The 19112-nt window shown below is 39.9% G+C and overlaps 1 protein-coding gene across 1 annotated transcript; it reads left to right on the top strand.

Annotated features, from left to right (window-relative positions):
• Positions 1-289: 289 nt before the first annotated feature.
• Positions 290-18985, top strand: LOC130919957 (tumor necrosis factor ligand superfamily member 14-like). The gene is made up of 7 exons (XM_057842638.1): positions 290-483; positions 671-961; positions 9176-9244; positions 9341-9356; positions 13536-13601; positions 14877-15114; positions 18672-18985. The coding sequence occupies exons 2-7, from the start codon at positions 761-763 to the stop codon at positions 18901-18903; spliced, it is 822 nt and encodes a 273-aa protein (XP_057698621.1). The 5' UTR covers positions 290-483; positions 671-760; the 3' UTR covers positions 18904-18985.
• The last annotated feature ends 127 nt before the right edge of the window (positions 18986-19112 follow it).

Raw genomic sequence — 19112 nt, 5'->3', positions numbered from 1 at the left:
TGCGTGTCAGAAAGTGGACGAAAACGATGAATATTTCCTCTAAATCGAGTAGAAAGAGTGAGGAAATATCCAATAGAGATAGTAGAAGAGAAAAGGGAAGTGTCAGTTGATGGACGATAAGTGCATACATATATTCACTACTCATTGTAGGGAGTGTACCACACACATCACCTCCTTCTCTTGCTCTCGGGTTGTTTCTTCCCCATGTCATCTTCATTTCCTCCTTACACGAGCTTGCTAAAAAGAGCAATATTGGTGACAGCAGGATATAGGGGAGGCAGCACAGTCGACTGTACTAAGTACGCTGAAGTGTTGGCTGTGAGTTTAGCCATTTTCAAAGCTTGACATTTTAATATATGTTTTTGGAGGTTGGCTTTTTGTTCTTTTATACTTTATCGTCAGTAATCATTTCAAATTGGGAAAAACAGTGCTGAATGTGAGGCTGAGTTAGGAAGAAACATCTGGAGCTTCAACAAGTCCGAGGTATTCTCTCTATTAAAACATGAGCAATGTAATGGTTTAATATGTAGTTTGTAGTAAGAAGTCTATTGTTAGTGTTTCCTCATGTTCTTGCAATAGTCAGACTATTGAGTAATCGCTTCTGAGATGTTAGGTTGCGCCTCTTGTATACGCGGTCTTTTTATGATTATCTTTCCTTTTTTGTGTCCAGACTTGTCTCCGAGTTTGCCTCCTGACTCCTTAGCCATATGGGCCTTGTGACCTTGTGACCCCTTTGCATCTCAAGTGGAGTGGGAGCAAAATGGCAGAAGGCAGCGTGGCTAGCCAACCCCAAATCTTTGTGGTGGACAGCCCCGCCAGTTTCTTGCCCCTGCACAGACCTGTGAAAAAAACACAGTGGATTCCGACAGGGCACAAGTTTCTTCTCCTGCTGGTGGCGCTGGCCATGCTGGGACTTGTTGTTGAAGGATGTTTTGTCTATAAACTTTACAGGAAAACAGAGGTGAGGTTCAGGTCTGCTGATCTTTGCCAGTCCAACTGAAAATGAAAGTGTTTTGAAAGTATTGTTCCGAAATTTCCATTTTGGTTACGTCATGAAATCTTACCGTCTTTCACACGCACGCCAGACACACCTGCTAACAAATTGAACATCTCATTTGTGCTTGGCTTGTCGTTCACTCCTTAAATCACATGCCAAATGTATCATGTGGACAACATAGTGTCGCTACAGTGCCTTGCAAAAGTATTCGGCCCCCTTGAACCTTGCAACCTTTCGCCACATTTCAGGCTTCAAACATAAAGATATAAAATTTTAATTTTTTGTCAAGAATCAACAACAACTGGGACACAATCGTGAAGCGGAACAAAATTTATTGGATAATTTAAACTTTTTTAACAAATAAAAAACTGAAAAGAGGGGCGTGCAAAATTATTCGTCCCCCTTTGCGTTAATACTTTGTAGCGCCACCTTTTGCTCCAATTACAGCTGCAAGTCGCTTGGGGTATGTTTCTATCAGTTTTGCACATCGAGAGACTGACATTCTTGCCCATTCTTCCTTGCAAAACAGCTCGAGCTCAGTGAGGTTGGATGGAGAGTGTTTGTGAACAGCAGTCTTCAGCTCTTTCCACAGATTCTCGATTGGATTCAGGTCTGGGCTTTGACTTGGCCATTCTAACACCTGGATACGTTTATTTTTGAACCATTCCATTGTAGATTTGGCTTTATGTTTTGGATCATTGTCCTGTTGGAAGATAAATCTCCGTCCCAGTGTCAGGTCTTGTGCAGATACCAACAGGTTTTCTTCCAGAACGTTCCTGTATTTGGCTGCATCCATCTTCCCGTCAATTTTAACCATCTTCCCTGTCCCTGCTGAAGAAAAGCAGGCCCAAACCATGATGCTGCCACCACCATGTTTGACAGTGGGGATGGTGTGTTCAGGGTGATGAGCTGTGTTGCTTTTACGCCAAACATATCGTTTTGCATTGTGGCCAAAAAGTTCAATTTTGGTTTCATCTGACCAGAGCACCTTCTTCCACATGTTTGGTGTGTCTCCCAGGTGGCTTGTGGCAAACTTTAAACGAGACTTTTTATGGATATCTTTGAGAAATGGCTTTCTTCTTGCCACTCTTCCATAAAGGCCAGATTTGTGCAGTGTACGACTGATTGTTGTCCTATGGACAGACTCTCCCACCTCAGCTGTAGATCTCTGCAGTTCATCCAGAGTGATCATGGGCCTCTTGGCTGCATCTCTGATCAGTTTTCTCCTTGTTTGAGAAGAAAGTTTGGAAGGACGGCCGGGTCTTGGTAGATTTGCAGTGGTCTGATGCTCCTTCCATTTCAATATGATGGCTTGCACAGTGCTCCTTGAGATGTTTAAAGCTTGGGAAATCTTTTTGTATCCAAATCCGGCTTTAAACTTCTCCACAACAGTATCTCGGACCTGCCTGGTGTGTTCCTTGGTTTTCATAATGCTCTCTGCACTTTAAACAGAACCCTGAGACTATCACACAGCAGGTGCATTTATACGGAGACTTCTATACACACAGGTGGATTCTATTTATCATCATCGGTCATTTAGGACAACATTGGATCATTCAGAGATCCTCACTGAACTTCTGGAGTGAGTTTGCTGCACTGAAAGCAAAGGGGCCGAATAATATTGCACGCCCCACTTTTCAGTTTTTTATTTGTTAAAAAAGTTTAAATTATCCAATAAATGTTGTTCCACTTCACGATTGTGTCCCACTTGTTGTTGATTCTTGACAAAAAAATTAAATTTCATATCTTTATGTTTGAAGCCTGAAATGTGGCGAAAGGTTGCAAGATTCAAGGGGGCCGAATACTTTTGCAAGGCACTGTATATACTCGAGGTGTGCATCGGCACTGCCCTCACGATTCGATTCAATCACGATTCGGGGGGCCGCAATTCGATTTGATTCAATTCGATTCAGAGGGTCACGATTCGATTCGGTTCGATTCGGCAATGCAGCGCGATGCATTAAAGCCTAGGAGGCATTAAAATTCTAAAGCAAATCATATTTTTCGTAAATCATGAGGCAACACAAGCGGTCAGACATTAAACAACTTTTTATTGGCTCTTGTGTCACTCCTGGTTGAAGTCAAATGAAAATATGTTCATATACATATATATATATATATATATATATATATATATATATATATATATATATATATATATATATATATATTAGGGCTGTCAAACGATTAAAATTTTTAATCGAGTTAATTACAGCTTAAAAATGAATTAATCGTAATTAATCGCAATTAATCGCAATTCAAACCATCTCTAAAATATGCCATATTTTTCTGTAAATTATTGTTGGAATGGAAAGATAAGACACACGATGGATATATACATACAACATATTGTACATAAGTACTGTATTTGTTTATTGTAACAATAAATCCACAAACGCCATTATCAACATTCTTTCTGTTAAAGTGATCCACAGATAGAAAGACTAGTAGTTCTTAAAAGATAATTGTTATAGTTACAAGTTACAGTAATTTTATATTAAAACCCCTCTTCATGTTTTTGCTTTAATAAAATTTGCAAAATTTTCAATCAAAAGTAGAGTTAATATAATAATAATAAGAAGAATAAAAATAACAATAATAAAAATAGAGTGACCAAAGTCTAAGTTTTACGTGTATTTTGCATAGCTATTTTGATATGGAATGCCACTTCATTTTGCATTGTTGTTTAACTGTGTGTCAGAATAGGGCCTCATTACTATAGACTGAAGTGCTTTTCTTTTTGTGAACATTATTTTTTCTTTTTGGAGAGATACGAATATTATTTTTGTTGTGCTTTCACTCAACGATACTTATGTTTGTTGTGAAGGAGAAGCTTATGCCAACAAACGGCGCGGTCCAAAAACGCCTGTGTCCATTCGCCTTTACTGTATAACATATATCTGTACATATCTTACCCAAAATGCAACAAGAGACACATAATTGCCACTAAAAGAAAGAAAACTTACCGAAATATGTGTGGAGCACAAATAGCGATTTGCATTGTATATTGTATACAGCATAAACGTCCCACATCTACTAATTCTCCCACGTTTAGAAGAAATAACATGAGTATGGAACGGCGCTGCCCCCAAGCGGCCGGTGGCATTCTCTTCACTCTTAATGTCCTTAAACGGCCTCATTGTAGTCTGTTTGAGGCAATGTGCGAGCGGGTCATTTAGTGCATGCGTTAATTGCGTCAAATATTTTAACGTGATTAATTTTAAAAATTAATTAACGCCTGTTAACGCGATAATTTTGACAGCTCTAATTTATATATATGTGTGTATATATATATATGTATATATATATATATATATATATATATATATATATATATATATATATATATATATATATATATATATATATATATATATATTATATATATATATATATATATAAAACAGATCACAGCATTTAATTAGTGCTTTGAATGAGACCAGAGCTTTTTTTTACACACAATAGCAGCCTTTCACACAGTGCAACATCTGAACTCCTGTGCAAAAACAGTAATAACAGTCACTGTATTTTAGTCACAACAACCCATCAATAAAAATATTCAAGTAAATATTAAAGAAAACGACAAAGAAAATATTGTAGTGCAGGAGCATGTTTATCGCAATATCAATCCAGGGATCAGTTCAGTTGCCAACAAAACATCAACTAAATTGCAATGTAGAACAAAAGTAAAATGTAGGCCAAGCCCACTATATATGTGCAATAGAGGTTAGCTCGGGCCTAAAAAATCCAGCCCAACCTGACACGGCCCGCTGGTATTGAAGCCCGACCTGGCCCGAACCCGATCAACTAGATTTGCAGACCCAGCCCGAAAAACCCGATTTAAAAAAAAATGTTTTTGCAGTGACGCGAAAAAAAAAAATGCAGCAGCAGCTATTTATTTTCATTTCTTCGAGTTGGCAGAAAAAAACCCAAGTTTTCTTCATGTTTAAATAGTCTTCATATTTTCATGATCATTATAAAAGCATTTACACAACGAAATAACGCTGAGAAAGTTTAATATTAAAAAAAAAAAAAACAGAGAAGATTGAAAAGGATTACATTTGTGTTACCTTTGTGTGCATAAATAAAAATGTCTTTCGTAACGAATCGCAAGCGCCACAGTGGGAGAAGAAGAAAAAGCGGGCGGCGCCACGGCATTCATGTGCGTGCACAAGCAAATGCCCAATATAGAGAGCCTGCTCTCGGTTTTATCCCGTTTTTTTTTTTTTTTATAATTAATTAGTCGGCGCGGCAGCCCGCCCCGACCCGAACGTGAACGCTTAACATTTTGGGCCCGACGGGTCGGGTCGGGTTCGGGCACAAGATCTAACCTCTAAGAGATAGGACATAACATAATAATGGCTGAAGCGGAGAAAGAGGGAGCGAGAAAGATTATTGATGCACCTAAGACATTGAAAGCAGACATCTGGAGACATTTTGGCCTCTACGAAGTTGGTGGGAAACTTGACCAGAGTTATGCGTGTGTAAAAAATGAAACATGAGAATAATAATACAAATGGGGAAACCAAATCCGTTGCATCACCGGAAATGCGCAGGGAAGAATGTACTTTTGAACGTACTTATATATTTTAAAATGGCCTGAATCAATTCTGCTTGTTGCCCGCATCGAATCGAATCGTCCATGCCCCGCATCGGGATGCATCGCCACATCGATTATTGTTGACACCACTACTATATACCTTATATCAGAGATGCACAATATGTCGGTTTTGAGCAACTGGTAGATCTCCATGATCGTGTCAGTTAGGGTGACCATATTTTGATTTCCAAAAAAGAGGACACTCGGCCCGGCCTCTAGATACTTACAGTAAATTTCACTTGAAGTTCATGTAAAGATGCCTTATCACTTTAATACAGTCGTTCTTCACTGGGGTTCGATTGACCCTAGGGGTTCGGTAAGTAAGCCTCAGGGGTTCGGTGAAGGTTAAGAAACGCAAAGCGCTATTATGTACGCTGAATAAATCTAGGCAAAGTGATGTTTTCGAACAGGTTTTGATCTGCTTTGCCCTCAATTTATACGCTTTATTCCATTTCTTTCAAATGCTAACCCTCTCCGTCTAATGGGATGAGAAATCAGTTTGCTCAGTGGAAGGTTGACTGGCACTTGGTATGAGGAGGTATAACAGACCTACTGACAGTATGAACTGCGTAGATACAGTGGGGCAAATAAGTATTTAGTCAACCACTAATTGTGCAAGTTCTCTCACTGGAAAATATTAGTGAGGCCTGTAATTGTCAACATGGGAAAATCTCAACCATGAAAGACAGAATGTGGGAAAAAAAACAGAATATCACTTTTTTTTTATTTCTAAATAATTTATTTGCAAATCATGGTGGAAAATAAGTATTTGGTCAATACCAAAAGTTCATCTCAATACTTTCACACACTGTTGCTGGTATTTTGGCCCATTCCTCCATGCAGATCTCCTCTAGATCAGTAATGTTTTGGGGCTGTCTTTGGGCAACACGGCCTTTTAACTCCCTCCACAGATTCTCTATGGGGTTGCGATCTGGAGACTGGCTAGGCCACTCCAGGACCTTGAAACGATTCTTACAAAGCCACTCCTTTGTTGCCCTGTTTGTGTGTTTGGGATCATTGTTATGCTGAAAGACACAGCCACGTCTCATCTTCAATGCCCTTGCTGATGGAAGGAGATTTTCACTCCAAATTTCTCGATACATGGCCCCATTCATTCTTTCCTTTACACCAGTGCTTCTCAATTATTTTCTGTTACGCCCCCCCAAGGAAGATGTAACTGTTACGCGCCCCCCCCAAACTCTCTGCCCCCACTGTAAATAGTATCATTTGTCTATTACTATTATAAGTACGCCTCTGCCTAACATTGTGTCCTTATTTCCTATTAAAGAAAAAAAGTAACATAGACCAACTCATAATAAAGTATAACTTTATTAACATTGTTTTGTTTGTAACAGAAAAGACGTAAAGATGTAACGCGCATCAATTTGCCTGAATTAAAAAAAAAGTCACATCCAAACTGTAAAAATACACTCAAGGTACACTTTTGACCATTTGATACTAAATAATAAAATGTAATAAAATCAGTAAATAATAACAAACTCGAACTGATTAGAAACATTAACTCATGAGGACAATATGCCAAAACATTTAACCGAAAAAAACAAAACTGTAAAAAAAAATGTCTTGGGACAGAAGGACAGTTTTTATTTCCGCTGTTCACGGTATCACCTCTTTTGCAATGGTGTGGGGTTATTTTGCACTGAGCATGCTAACAGTGCTCACTGGTTTACTGATATAACACTGACAAAGCGGGACGATTGTTGGCAACATTCCACACGTTTTCGCTGAAAAACAATCAAGCGGCTTATCAATGAGATTGAGGTCTAATGTATTTAAGTGGCGTCTTAATTGATTTGGCTTCCGGCTGCCAGCTATAATCATTTTTAGACACAGTAAACAGTGGTCTTTCCTCATCTCCCACTGTATTAAAAGTCAAAGCCAAAAGGCAAACGGCCCAAAAAAGCGCACAGAGGGAGAACCGTAGTTGAGGGCGGTTGTCGTGACGATCCCAAGCCGAAAATGGTACTTCTCAGGTGGACACGTGAGAACCGGAGAAGACGAGAGGACAGTGGGCCGCTGCGTAAGTCCGGCCAGAAAACGGCTTTCGAAAACGACGCACAGCTCTTCATATCTCTTCTGTGTGCTCTTGCTTAGTTCAAAAATACTGCACACACTCTGAAAATGAGAGCACCACAGCCACCCACTGAGTGGATGTGCAAGTGCACTGTATTCTAGTACGGCAAAAAAAAAAAAAAAAAAAAAAAGCATGTTCCCCGAGGGCACATGCGCCATCCCTGGCATCGCTCTGCGCCCCCCTGGGGGGGCGCGCCCCACCATTTGAGAAGTACTGCTTCACACAGATCAGTCGTCCTGGTCCCTTTGCTGAAAAACAGCCCTAAGGCATGATGTTTTCACCCCCGTGCTTCACAGTGGGTATGGTGTTCTTCGGATGCAATTCAGTATTCGTTCTCTTCCAAACACGAGAACCTGTGTTTCTACCAAAAAGTTCTATTTTGGCTTCATCTGACCATAACACATTCTTCCAGTCCTCTTCTGGATCATCCAGCGAACCGCAGACGGGCCTGGACGTGTACTTTCTTCAGCAAGGAGACATGTCTGGCAGTGCAGGATATGAGTCCCTGGCGGCGCATTGTGTTACTGATAGTAGCCTTTGTTACTGTGATCCCAGCTCTCTGTAGGTCATTCACTAGGTCCGCCCGTGTGGTTCTGGGATTTTTGCTCATCTTTCTTGTTATCATTTTGACGCCACGGGGTTAGATCTTGCATGGAGCCCCAGATCGAGGGAGATTATCAGTGGTCTTGTATGTCTTCCATTTTCTAATAATTGCTCCCACAGTTGATTTCTTTACACCAAGCGTTTTAGCTATTGCAGATTCAGTCTTCCCAGCCTGGTGCAGGTCTACAATTTTGTCTCTGGTGTACTTCGACAGCTCTTTGGTCTTGGCTATAGTGGAGTTTGGAGTGTGACTGACTTAGGTTGTGGACAGGTGTCTTTTATATCGATACTGAGTTAAAACAGGTGCCATTAATACAGGTAACGAGTGGAGCCTCGTTAGACCTCGCCAGAAGAAGTTAGACCTCTTTGACAGCCAGAAATCTTGCTTGTTTGTAGGTGACCAAATACTTACAGGGTATTTTCCACTCTAATTTGGAAAAAAATTCTTTAAAAATCAAACAATGTGATTTTCTGTTTTTTTTTTCCACATTCTGTCTCTCATGGTTGAGGTTTACCCATGTTGACAATTACAGGCCTCTCTCATCTTTTAAAGTAAGAGAACCTGCACAATTGGAGGTTGACAAAATACTTATTTGCACCACTGTATATATACAGGTTTTTTTTTTTTTTTTTACGAAAAATACCACAGCCAGTCCGCAAATTCACTCATATTTGTATAGCATGTTGCCATCACATCATAGTGTTGATGGTCTTTTCCCCATTATACCTCCTGCTAAAAAAAAAAAAAAAAATGTATCTCACTAATTGTTACACTCGGAGCCTCTATTGTTTTGTTAACTCAACAACTCCACTTCCTGCTCTTGAAATTGTTACATTTGCTTGCCTGACTTTCTCATCACTTTTCACTTTCCCTTGTCAGGCATTTTCCATCTGCGTGTCAGATCCTCTCTGTCGAAACACGTCCAACTATAAATCATCTGCCCGGGAGGTAAAAGTGAATGAATGGGTGTGTCATGGCTGCAAGTATTATTACACTTGCCAATTGCTCAATGTTTACTATAGCTTTTTTTTTTCTTTCTCACAGGCTGGCTCCACAAAAGGTCAAGTGGCATCTGAGTGTGTGGCTTTTATGATAAGATGTAAACCAAAACTACACTAGTATTACAGTGGGGCAAATAAGTATTTAGTCAACCACCAATTGTGCAAGTTCTCTTACTTGAAAAGATTAGAGAGGCTGTAATTGTCAACATGGGTAAACCTCAACTATGAGAGACAGAATGTGGAGAAAAAAAAAACATTTAATCACATTGTTTGATTTTTAAAGAGTTTATTTCCAAATTAAAGTGGAAAATAAGTATTTGGTCACCTACAAACAAGCAAGATTTCTGGCTGTCAAAGAGGTCTAACTTCTTCTAGCGAGGTCTAACGAGGCTCCACTCGTTACCTGTATTGATGGCACCTGTTTTAACTCATTATCGGTATAAAAGACACCTGTCCACAACATCAGTCAGTCACACTCCAAACTCCACTTTGGCGAAGACCAAAGAGCTGGCGAAGGACACCAGAGACAAAATTGTAGACCTGCGCCAGGCTGGGAAGACTGAATCTGCAATAGGTAAAATGCTTGGTGTAAAGAAATCAACTGTGGGAGCAATTATTAAAAAATGGAAGACATACCAGACCACTGATAATCTCCCTCGATCTGGGGCTCCATGCAAGATCTAAACCCGTGGCGTCAAAATGATAACAAGAACGGTGAGCAAAAATCCCAGAACAACACGGGGGGACCTAGTGAATGACCTACAGAGAGCTGGGACCACAGTAACAAAGGCTACTATCAGTAACACAATGCGCCGCTGGGGACTCAAATCCTGCACTGCCAGACGTGTCCCCCTGCTGAAGAAAGTACACGTCCAGGCCCGTCTGCAGTTCGCTAGAGAGCATTTGGATGATCCAGAAGAGGACTGGGAGAATGTGTTATGGTTAGATGAAACCAAAATAGAACTTTTTGGTAGAAACACAGGTTCTCGTGTTTGGAGGAGAAAGAATACTGAATTGCATCCGGAGAACACCATACCCACTGTGAAGCATGGGGGTAGAAACATCATGCTTTGGGGCTGTTTTTCTGCAAAGGGACCAGGACGACTGATCTGTGTAAAAGGAAAGAATGAATGGGGCCATGTATGGAGAGATTTGGAGTGAAAATCTCCTTCCATCAGCAAGGGCATTGAAGATGGTTGAACATGGCTGGGTCTTTCAGCATGACAATGATCCCAAACACACAGCCAGGGCAACAAAGGAATGGCTTCGTAAGAAGCATTTCAAGGTCCGGGAGTGGCCTAGCCAGTCTCCAGGTCTCAACCCCATAGAAAATCTGTGGAGGAAGTTGAAAGTCCGTGTTGCCCAACGACAGCCCCAAATTATCACTGCTCTAGAGGAGATCTGCATGGAGGAATGGGCCAAAATACCAGCAACAGTGTGTGAAAAGCTTGTGAAGAGTTACAGAAAACGTTTGGCCTCATTTATTGCCAACAAAGGGTACATAAAAAAGTATTGAGATGAACTTTTGGTATTGACCAAATATTTATTTTCCACAATGATTTGCAAATAAATTCTTTAAAAATCAAACAGTGTGATTTTCTGTTTTTTTTCCTCCACATTGTCTCTCATGGTTGAGGTTTACCCATGTTGACAATTACAGGCCTCTCTAATATTTTCAAGTGGGAGAACTTGCACAATTAGTGGTCGACTAAATACTTATTTGCCCCACTGTACCATCTACTGTCAAAAAAGAGGCTATGCCCACACTGACAAACACACCTTAAAACAAGTACTTTGAAATGTACAATATTGATTAAAAAGCGATAACTGAAAGTGACACCGTTCATGGCTACAAAAGAAAAAAGTATTTTTTTCCAACTTTATCCATTGTTCAGTCATTTCCTCCGTCGGCGTTCAAGAGTGGCAAGTTGCAACACAAATAAATTAGAGGTGTATTCGGTTTCTAGTTCATTGCTAAACTGCTAGCACAAATGATTAAACTATGGGTACAAATCACTTTGCACGAAAATGTGGGTACAAATTAAATTTTAAGTACAGATGACAAAACTGTTCTTTTCTCTGCAGCAGTTTTGTTTTTGGCAGCCATTTTAATTTTCGTCTTAGTCTTTTGGACAACAATACTTATTAGTCTTAGTGGTAGGTTTTGTGTTTGTTTTCTCCTAGTGTGACTTGTCCCTGTGATTGCCCATTGCTTTCACCTGTGTGTGATCTCCCAGTCTATAGACCCTACCCACGTGACGTCACAACTCCGCTCTCCTGAATGGTACCACCCAATTGTCCGTCAAAACATAGTGTTAACCTGTTACGGCTACGTACATTCCTCCTATTTACGGCGTGTTTTTCTGCTCCTTAACATTAATAATCAAAATGGTGAAGGCGTGTGTGGCTGTTGGTTGCACTAACAGAGAAGATGGAAGGAGAGACTTGAAGTTTTACCGTATTCCGAGGGATCCAAAGAGGAGAGCGAAATGGACGGCTGCAATTCGACGTGAAAACTGGGCACCAAAAAATCACCACAGACTATGTAGTAGTCATTTTATATCCGGTAAGATGCATTTAAGATATACTTAGAGGGTTTTGGGCTGACAAATAACCACAATTAAGATCATTGCTAGGCTAATCGCCGACAACATACACGTATGTATGTAGTGAGAGTGCTATCGCTAAACCATATAAACATTAAAAGCCTTAACTCCATTGACAAACGACATGAAATACATTAGACTTGACAGTGGATGTTAGCAATAACAAAAGATTTTGAATTGAAAATTTCGTAACTCACCTTTCCAAGCACAAGATAGATTCCTGCTGAATTTTCGTGGACGAGGACCTGTTTCACCCAACCAGCAACGAAGTATTTATAAGCCTCCAAGCTCTTGAAGTTTTTCAAATTTTCGTGAGAATAGGCTGATTTTGTGTGGACAAGATAATTGTAAATATCAGCGAAGCAGATGTCAGGCAGACAGGGCAAAGACAGTGGGTCGAAAAACATCGATTTGGGCATCAAATATGGATCTGGCGACTGTATAGAACGAAGCTTTTCCCCATAACGCCTTTTATGCAACACATCCAGTGAGTTTACGCCATCAGAAAGCACCGGGTCTTCCATGAAATGCATTTCAAATTCCTAGATCAATTGAAACCAATGCTAATACAGAGACAAAATGACGGACAAGTGGGCGGAACCATACAGCGAGCACGTGGTTTTGTGACCTCGGTGGGTAGGGTCTATCCCGCAATCTGCATCCACCTGTGTTACCCAGCTGTTCCTCGTCTCGTTAACCCTTGTCTGCGTGTCTGTATATAAAGACCCAGTTTCTTGTCACTCCTTGTTGCGTCATTGTCAATGTACTGGTCCACGTTCATGCCTGCGTTCCCCCCCAGTTCCTCATATTACTCGCCCTGCTTTGAAAGTAAGTTTTGTTTGAACCTTGCCTTTTGATCCCTAGTGCTTTTGTTTGTACTTTGTGCTTTTATTAGTTATAATTAAAACCTTTTTTTTTTTAGTTCTCTGCCACCTGCCTTGCATTATTGTTTCACTGCATTTGGGTCCACACAACCTGCCTGCCAGCGCATTCCCTGACACTTAGTCATATTTCAGTCACTTGAAAATGTGTTCGTCTTCGCCTAGTTTTTGTCGACAATTCTCAAAATGTTTTCGTCTATAAACTTCAACTGTTTTAGTCCATGGAAAAAAAAAAAAAGTTTCCAACAATTTTGAATGAAAATGACAGACGAGCACATAACTCTAGAGTCTACAAAGACACCACTATTTTCAAGATGATCATACACATTCAGCAGGAAAACACATTATTTGCAATTAAACTCACCTGGACGCCATGAACTGTACTAAATGTTTTCCAAGAGTTTAGGAAGACATCGAGTCACCGCACTAAATGCTAATGTCGGCGGGAGGCGCAGCACGTCACATGAGTGACACGACCAAACACTGCTAAATGCGTTCTAATTACACATAAAATAAGTAGTTTAATATCACACATTGTGAATTTATGACAAAACTATGGCGAACTTTCATCTCCTTCTCGTGTTGTCATACGACAACTGGCATCCATCTTGTCATGTTTCGGTCTCCCAAGACACGTTTTCAGCCCGTCATTGTGACGTCGCCCACAAATTACCAATAATTATTTTTCTCTACTTTACCACCAGTAATGCTCCGTGCTTAAAATTGATTTTTAATTTTCTTGTGGAAACAGGAAGCTCCAATGAAGTTCACCCAATACAAACTCTGCTGGGACCTAAACCCTTCGCACACCTGATGTGTAAGTGTTCTCTTAATAAAACATTTTTAATATTACACAAACCATTTAAAGCAACACGAGGTAACTTTTCAACGTTAATAAAATATTTTCATAACATTTGTAATGACATCTCGACTCTCGACTAGTTGAATGATACCCCTTTTATATCTTGAAGGGGTCTGTATCGCTTTAACCAGCACTAATTAACTATGAGGTGGGTGGCAAGAACCCTGCAACACAAAAAAACTACAAATGTATTCACTGCTTTACGACATACGTCACTTCCCCTTTTCTCCATACATTCATTCATTCATTCATTCATTGACTTGCCAACGCTCACAAGTTCGGGTGGGTTGTGGGGTTTAGCCACACTTAGCCACACTAAGCCACACGGTTGCTAACCTTCATATGCTATTGTTTAGCCACAACTGGATTCATTACCTTATTACTATTCATCCTCCACACAGCCGCTGGGAACAGGAATGTCATTTAATCCATCTGCAGACGACCAGGAGATTGATTTTTGATTGATTGATGATTTTACGAACAGTGTCAACCGACTTGGTAACGCTTAGTAACGCACGCCTTTCCCGCCTCAGTAACGGTAACGGCGTTGCCAAGGTGAGAAAAGTAATTAATTAGATTACTCATTACTGAAAAATATAACGCCGTTAGTAACGCTGTTATATTCTAACGCCGTTATTAACAACACTGTTTACGACACTGTGCGGGTGTCCGCTGATCCACATAGGAAACGCAGTGTTCCTCCAAGGCAAAACACTACCGCTTTTGTCCACCGGCGTCGCTAAAATAGACCAAAACTGAAAAGTTACATACTGTTGAATTAACCCCTACAGACCGGCATTTTTTTCTGCTGGGTAAAAAAAAAAAAAAAAATCTGCGCTGATTTTTACTCTACTCAAACCCCAGAACAAAGTGCCATTTTTTGGTTGGGGATATTTAATGCTTTTATTGGTTATTTTTAATGTTAATGGTAAATGGTGTTATACTTATATATGTGTTTTTAATGACAAATGAGCACTTTACATTATCCTTTTTGAAGTTGCGTCTAGTTGGCCATTTTCAAAGAGACAAAAATAGCAAAGAGGACGTGCCAAAACTCATGATTTGATTTCGATGGGTGAAGTTTCAGCCAATCATCTCCCAGAAGTGGCAATAGCAACTAAATTCAGTGTATTTATTGGTTTAGCGACGCGAACGTGTCATGTCCTTCAGAAGAATGCTTAGGTCTGAAGGGGTTAAGGTGACATTAACCCTCTCTCATTTTTCAATCAGGTAGAAGCAATCCTGTCGGGGAAAAAAATGTGGTGCAGTGGATTGACAAAGATGGCGACGCCATCACCCATCAAATGAGCTACAACAATGGCCGCCTGTTTGTGGAGAAGGATGGTTTCTACTACCTCTACTCCAAAGTGCAGATTAACGCTGCAGAGGTGTGTTCTCTCATCCAGCACAAGGTGATGAAAGACACCAAGGCATATGACCAATCTATAGAACTGATGAAGTCAAAGAGGTTAGTGTTCTTTCCATCCTCTGAAAATACCAAGGGCGTGGGTTTGCATATGGACGGTAGGGATAAAATACCAATTTTTCAGATGCTCAAATTGTCCCCGCTACTTTTAAGCAACCTTACTTGCGTTACATAATGACTTCAGTTATATAGGTCACTTAAATTGTCTTCCCATATGTTTTAATTGTTGTAATTGACCCCATTATTAAGTGAATTATTTTTATTATGTTCAGACTTACATGTACCGTATTTTTCGGACTATAAGTCGCAGTTTTTTTTTTTTTTTTTTTTTTTATAGTTTGGCAGAGGGTGTGTCTTATACTCTGGAGCAGGGGTCGCGTTAACCGAATATTTTCCGTCGTTGACCGGTTTTTTAAAACGGTGACGGAAAAAACTGAAGTCCATCCATCATTTTGACAGGTTGCAATTCACACCCCAGACCACAGGGTGGCGAGTGAGCATATTAATTAGCTATTGTCTCTCTTGATGCATGACGTCGTTGGCCTTACTCGGAAAAATGTCAAGGCAACTGAGTGTTTGCCTGGCATGGCCAGACTGTTCTCTGTATTTTTCAAACACTGAGCAAAAAGTCTGGGACACAGCCTCTCGAATAGATACAAAATCAATCGACAAATCAGATTTGTTTATTTGCGTGACGTGTTCTTCACGAGCAATGTCACTCTTGCGCGCCGAAAGTTTCTATAACAACACGGATGGCGAACGGGAGAGCCGAGAATATGTTCCAATCCGCGGTAAATTCAGTTTTAAATGAGCTAAAACACATCGACACGAGACATTGACAACAGTCTGTCTCGCGCTAGCCCTGTTGAATAAACTCCGTTCTACTCGTATGTTTACTTCTGCGCGCAAGTCCCTCGTCCTGCCCTTGTCGCTTTGCTAACGACACGTCTGCCCGTCGCTGATTGGTGCACTCCGCTGTCTGTTTGCCTCTTGTTAAGCTTGTTCGGACAGAATATTAATTAAAAATGAATGAAAACTAAATACTATTGAATATGTCATTATTATCATTTTAAAAATGTAAGTGACTGGTAAAAATAGATTATGACCGGATTTTTATGACAGTCAGTCAAAATGACAGACAACGAAAAAGTCTAGCGCAACCTCTGCTCTTGAGGGACTAATATGTGAAATTCTTAACACATTATTATATCATTGTAGCTTGTTAGCATGTTCTTTATGCTATAGTTATCTGAATAACTCTTAATAGCTATGTTACATTATGTTAAATTTCCCCTAAAAATGCGACTTACACTCCGATTCGACTTATATGCTTTTTCCTTTTCGCTGCGCATTTTTTGGCTGGTGCGAATTATACTCAGGTGTGACTTATAGTCCAAAAAATACGGTACCTCTTTTCACTTGCTGAATGTGCCAGTCTATTTTTTTCTCCTCCTAAACCAGGGGTCTCCAACCCAGTCCTCAAGGCCCACTGTGGGTCCTAGTTTTTGTTCCAGCCGATCCTGCAGAGACAGTTGAACCAATGAGGCTTCTGCTAAAACAAGCCACACCTGACAGCAATCAATCTGATTGCACTTGTAAAACACCAGATTGGGGAAAAAGTGTTGTCACCTTGTATGGTAGGAATGAAATCCTGCACCCACAGTGGGCCTTTGTGGAATGGGTTGGGGACCCCTGTCCTAAACGCACATTTGATTGGTTGATAACTTGTACCCCCCCCCCCCCCCCCCAAACACATATTAGAAATTAGATTTTACGGATACTATAAGTTTTTTCAGCCAGCAGCAGCCACTGTGAGAAATGTAAAAAGATGTGAGTGTTGTAGAAGTGGGGAACCAACCACTGATTTTGAAACTTGAATAGGAAGCTGCTAAGAGAGAAATGTCCTCCAGTATGTGTTTTCTACTGTTCACGATAAATTAACTGTGAGAAATGTAGCGAACAGAGTTTTACCCCCTTCTCCCCATTTTTTTAAAAATTTAGTATGTGGTCTTAAAGCCCATATGAGCTTTAATTTTTTGTTGAGTTTGGCTGTGCTTTTGGACAAAAGCAGAAGTGTGTTACCTGAAAGACAGCTCCAGTTTTGTTTTTGTTATCCCCTAAGTTTTTCAGTTATATTTAATTTCTTTATTTAGACCAGTGGTGTCCAAACTTTTTGCAAAGGGGGCCAGATTTGGTGCGGTAAAAATGTGGGGGGCAGACGTTGGCTGACGTCCTTTACGTAGAACAATATATTTAAGCAAATTTTAGCAAGCCATTCAGTGTGTCACATTTGCTTTATTATTTTTTTTAAATTGAATAATTTCAACAATCTTACAACTAGCCTTTGTGGCGTTCTTTCGACTCCCGGGCTCTTGCGAAATACTGCTGCTGTGATATTAAACTAGCTTCAAGTTGCTTCAATTTCTAGCTGCAAATCTTCCCTGTAATCTTGCCGTACATGTCAGCGTGTCTTGTTTGGTAATATCGGCTAACATTGAAATCTTTAAAAACAGCGACTGTCTCTTTGCATTTGAGGCACACAGTTGTTGCGTATTTTAGTGAAGAAATAGTCCAATTTCCACCTATCTTTGAAGCGTCGGCCGTCACAGTCAACTTTTTTTTGTTGTTGATTGTCGCCATTTTAGAAAATGGAAGTAATGGGTCACACGGGATAATGTTGCTTAGCCCTTCAATACCTGCAACATGAAGCAATTATCAGAGAATCCCAAAATTAAAAAGAAAAATGAGGTCGTAATGAAACCATTTTTTTCAAATTTGTAAAAAGAAAAGTCAAAATGAATATGTGTAATAAGCGCTCTAATATCTATAACCCATGCTAAATCATGTTTTTTTTTCTCTCATAGAACCATCAAATGCATGTGTTGACTTGCATCCGTTTTGTTTTTTTGTTTTTTTTCCCAAAAAGAAATGCCAAAATTCTAAATTAGTCTCAAAATCATGAAATTTTAGGTGTATCAAATGTGATACATTTGGCAATAAAGGGTTAAAGTGCTGCTGCCTTTTAGTGGGTAAATGATGAGCAGCATTTCGTGTGTAAGCTACTTCATATGCTGGTTGCAGTACTTCTGACCAATTTATTAAGTCTGTGTGCGGGCCAGACGTTATTGATTTTATGACAGAGGCTGGGGGCCGGATGAAATTTGGCCCCTGGGCTGGAGTTTGGACATTTCTGATTTAGACAATGTTGAATGGTCTTCAGACAAATGTTTATTTTTTTGAATTCCTGGATTGATAAAAGATGATTAACAAGCTTGTATTTATTTTGTATGTTGATAAACAGTAATTTAAGCTATGTTCAAAGAATGCAATTTAAATTTGCTCATAAATTTTTTTCTGAAAGTTTTCAAAATGTTTCTTTAGTAGTTTTTGAAAACAAAGGTTTGAATTGAACGGAGTAGGCTTAACCAATACACATAAAAGATAGTATAAGTCAATGATTATGAATGTGCCGTCCCAAGCAAAAAACTACATGCAAGTTATGCCATATCTTCCCTACCAATATTGAGACCAAACCTACGCCCTTTGAAAAGTTTTAAACTGTTCTCAATTGCTTGCGTGACTCTCACTTGTCCCACAAGGTCACGCTGCTGGACCCCAAAACCTTCAGGTGTCAAGTCATCAGAAGGTGAAGACATATGGGACAGTTATCTGGCGGGGATCTTCCACCTACAGTACGGAGATCAAATTTTTGTCACATTAGATAGTATAGAAAAGTTGCGCCCTGGACCGACTGAAAATTTTATGGGCGCTTTCATGATAGCTCCAGGGAGCGTAGAAGCAAAACCAACGACAACATTTGTCTCATTGTGATTAACCTCTTCATTTATTTTTGAATGTAAGCAGCAATTGATTGTGATTTTATGCAACCGTGTCTGATATTCAGACTAGATTATTTGTTGCACCAATAAAATAATTTTTCTTCATATTTCTGTGCAGTGTGTTAATACATGATATATACACCAACCGTATTTTAGGCAAATCAACTGCCCCAAGAACTTACAGACCTACCACAGACGTAC

This window comes from Corythoichthys intestinalis, chromosome 8 (genome assembly GCF_030265065.1).
Source record: "Corythoichthys intestinalis isolate RoL2023-P3 chromosome 8, ASM3026506v1, whole genome shotgun sequence".
Taxonomy (NCBI): domain Eukaryota; kingdom Metazoa; phylum Chordata; class Actinopteri; order Syngnathiformes; family Syngnathidae; genus Corythoichthys; species Corythoichthys intestinalis.
Note: the sequence above shows the minus strand (reverse complement) of the source record. Positions and strands in the feature narration are given on the sequence as shown.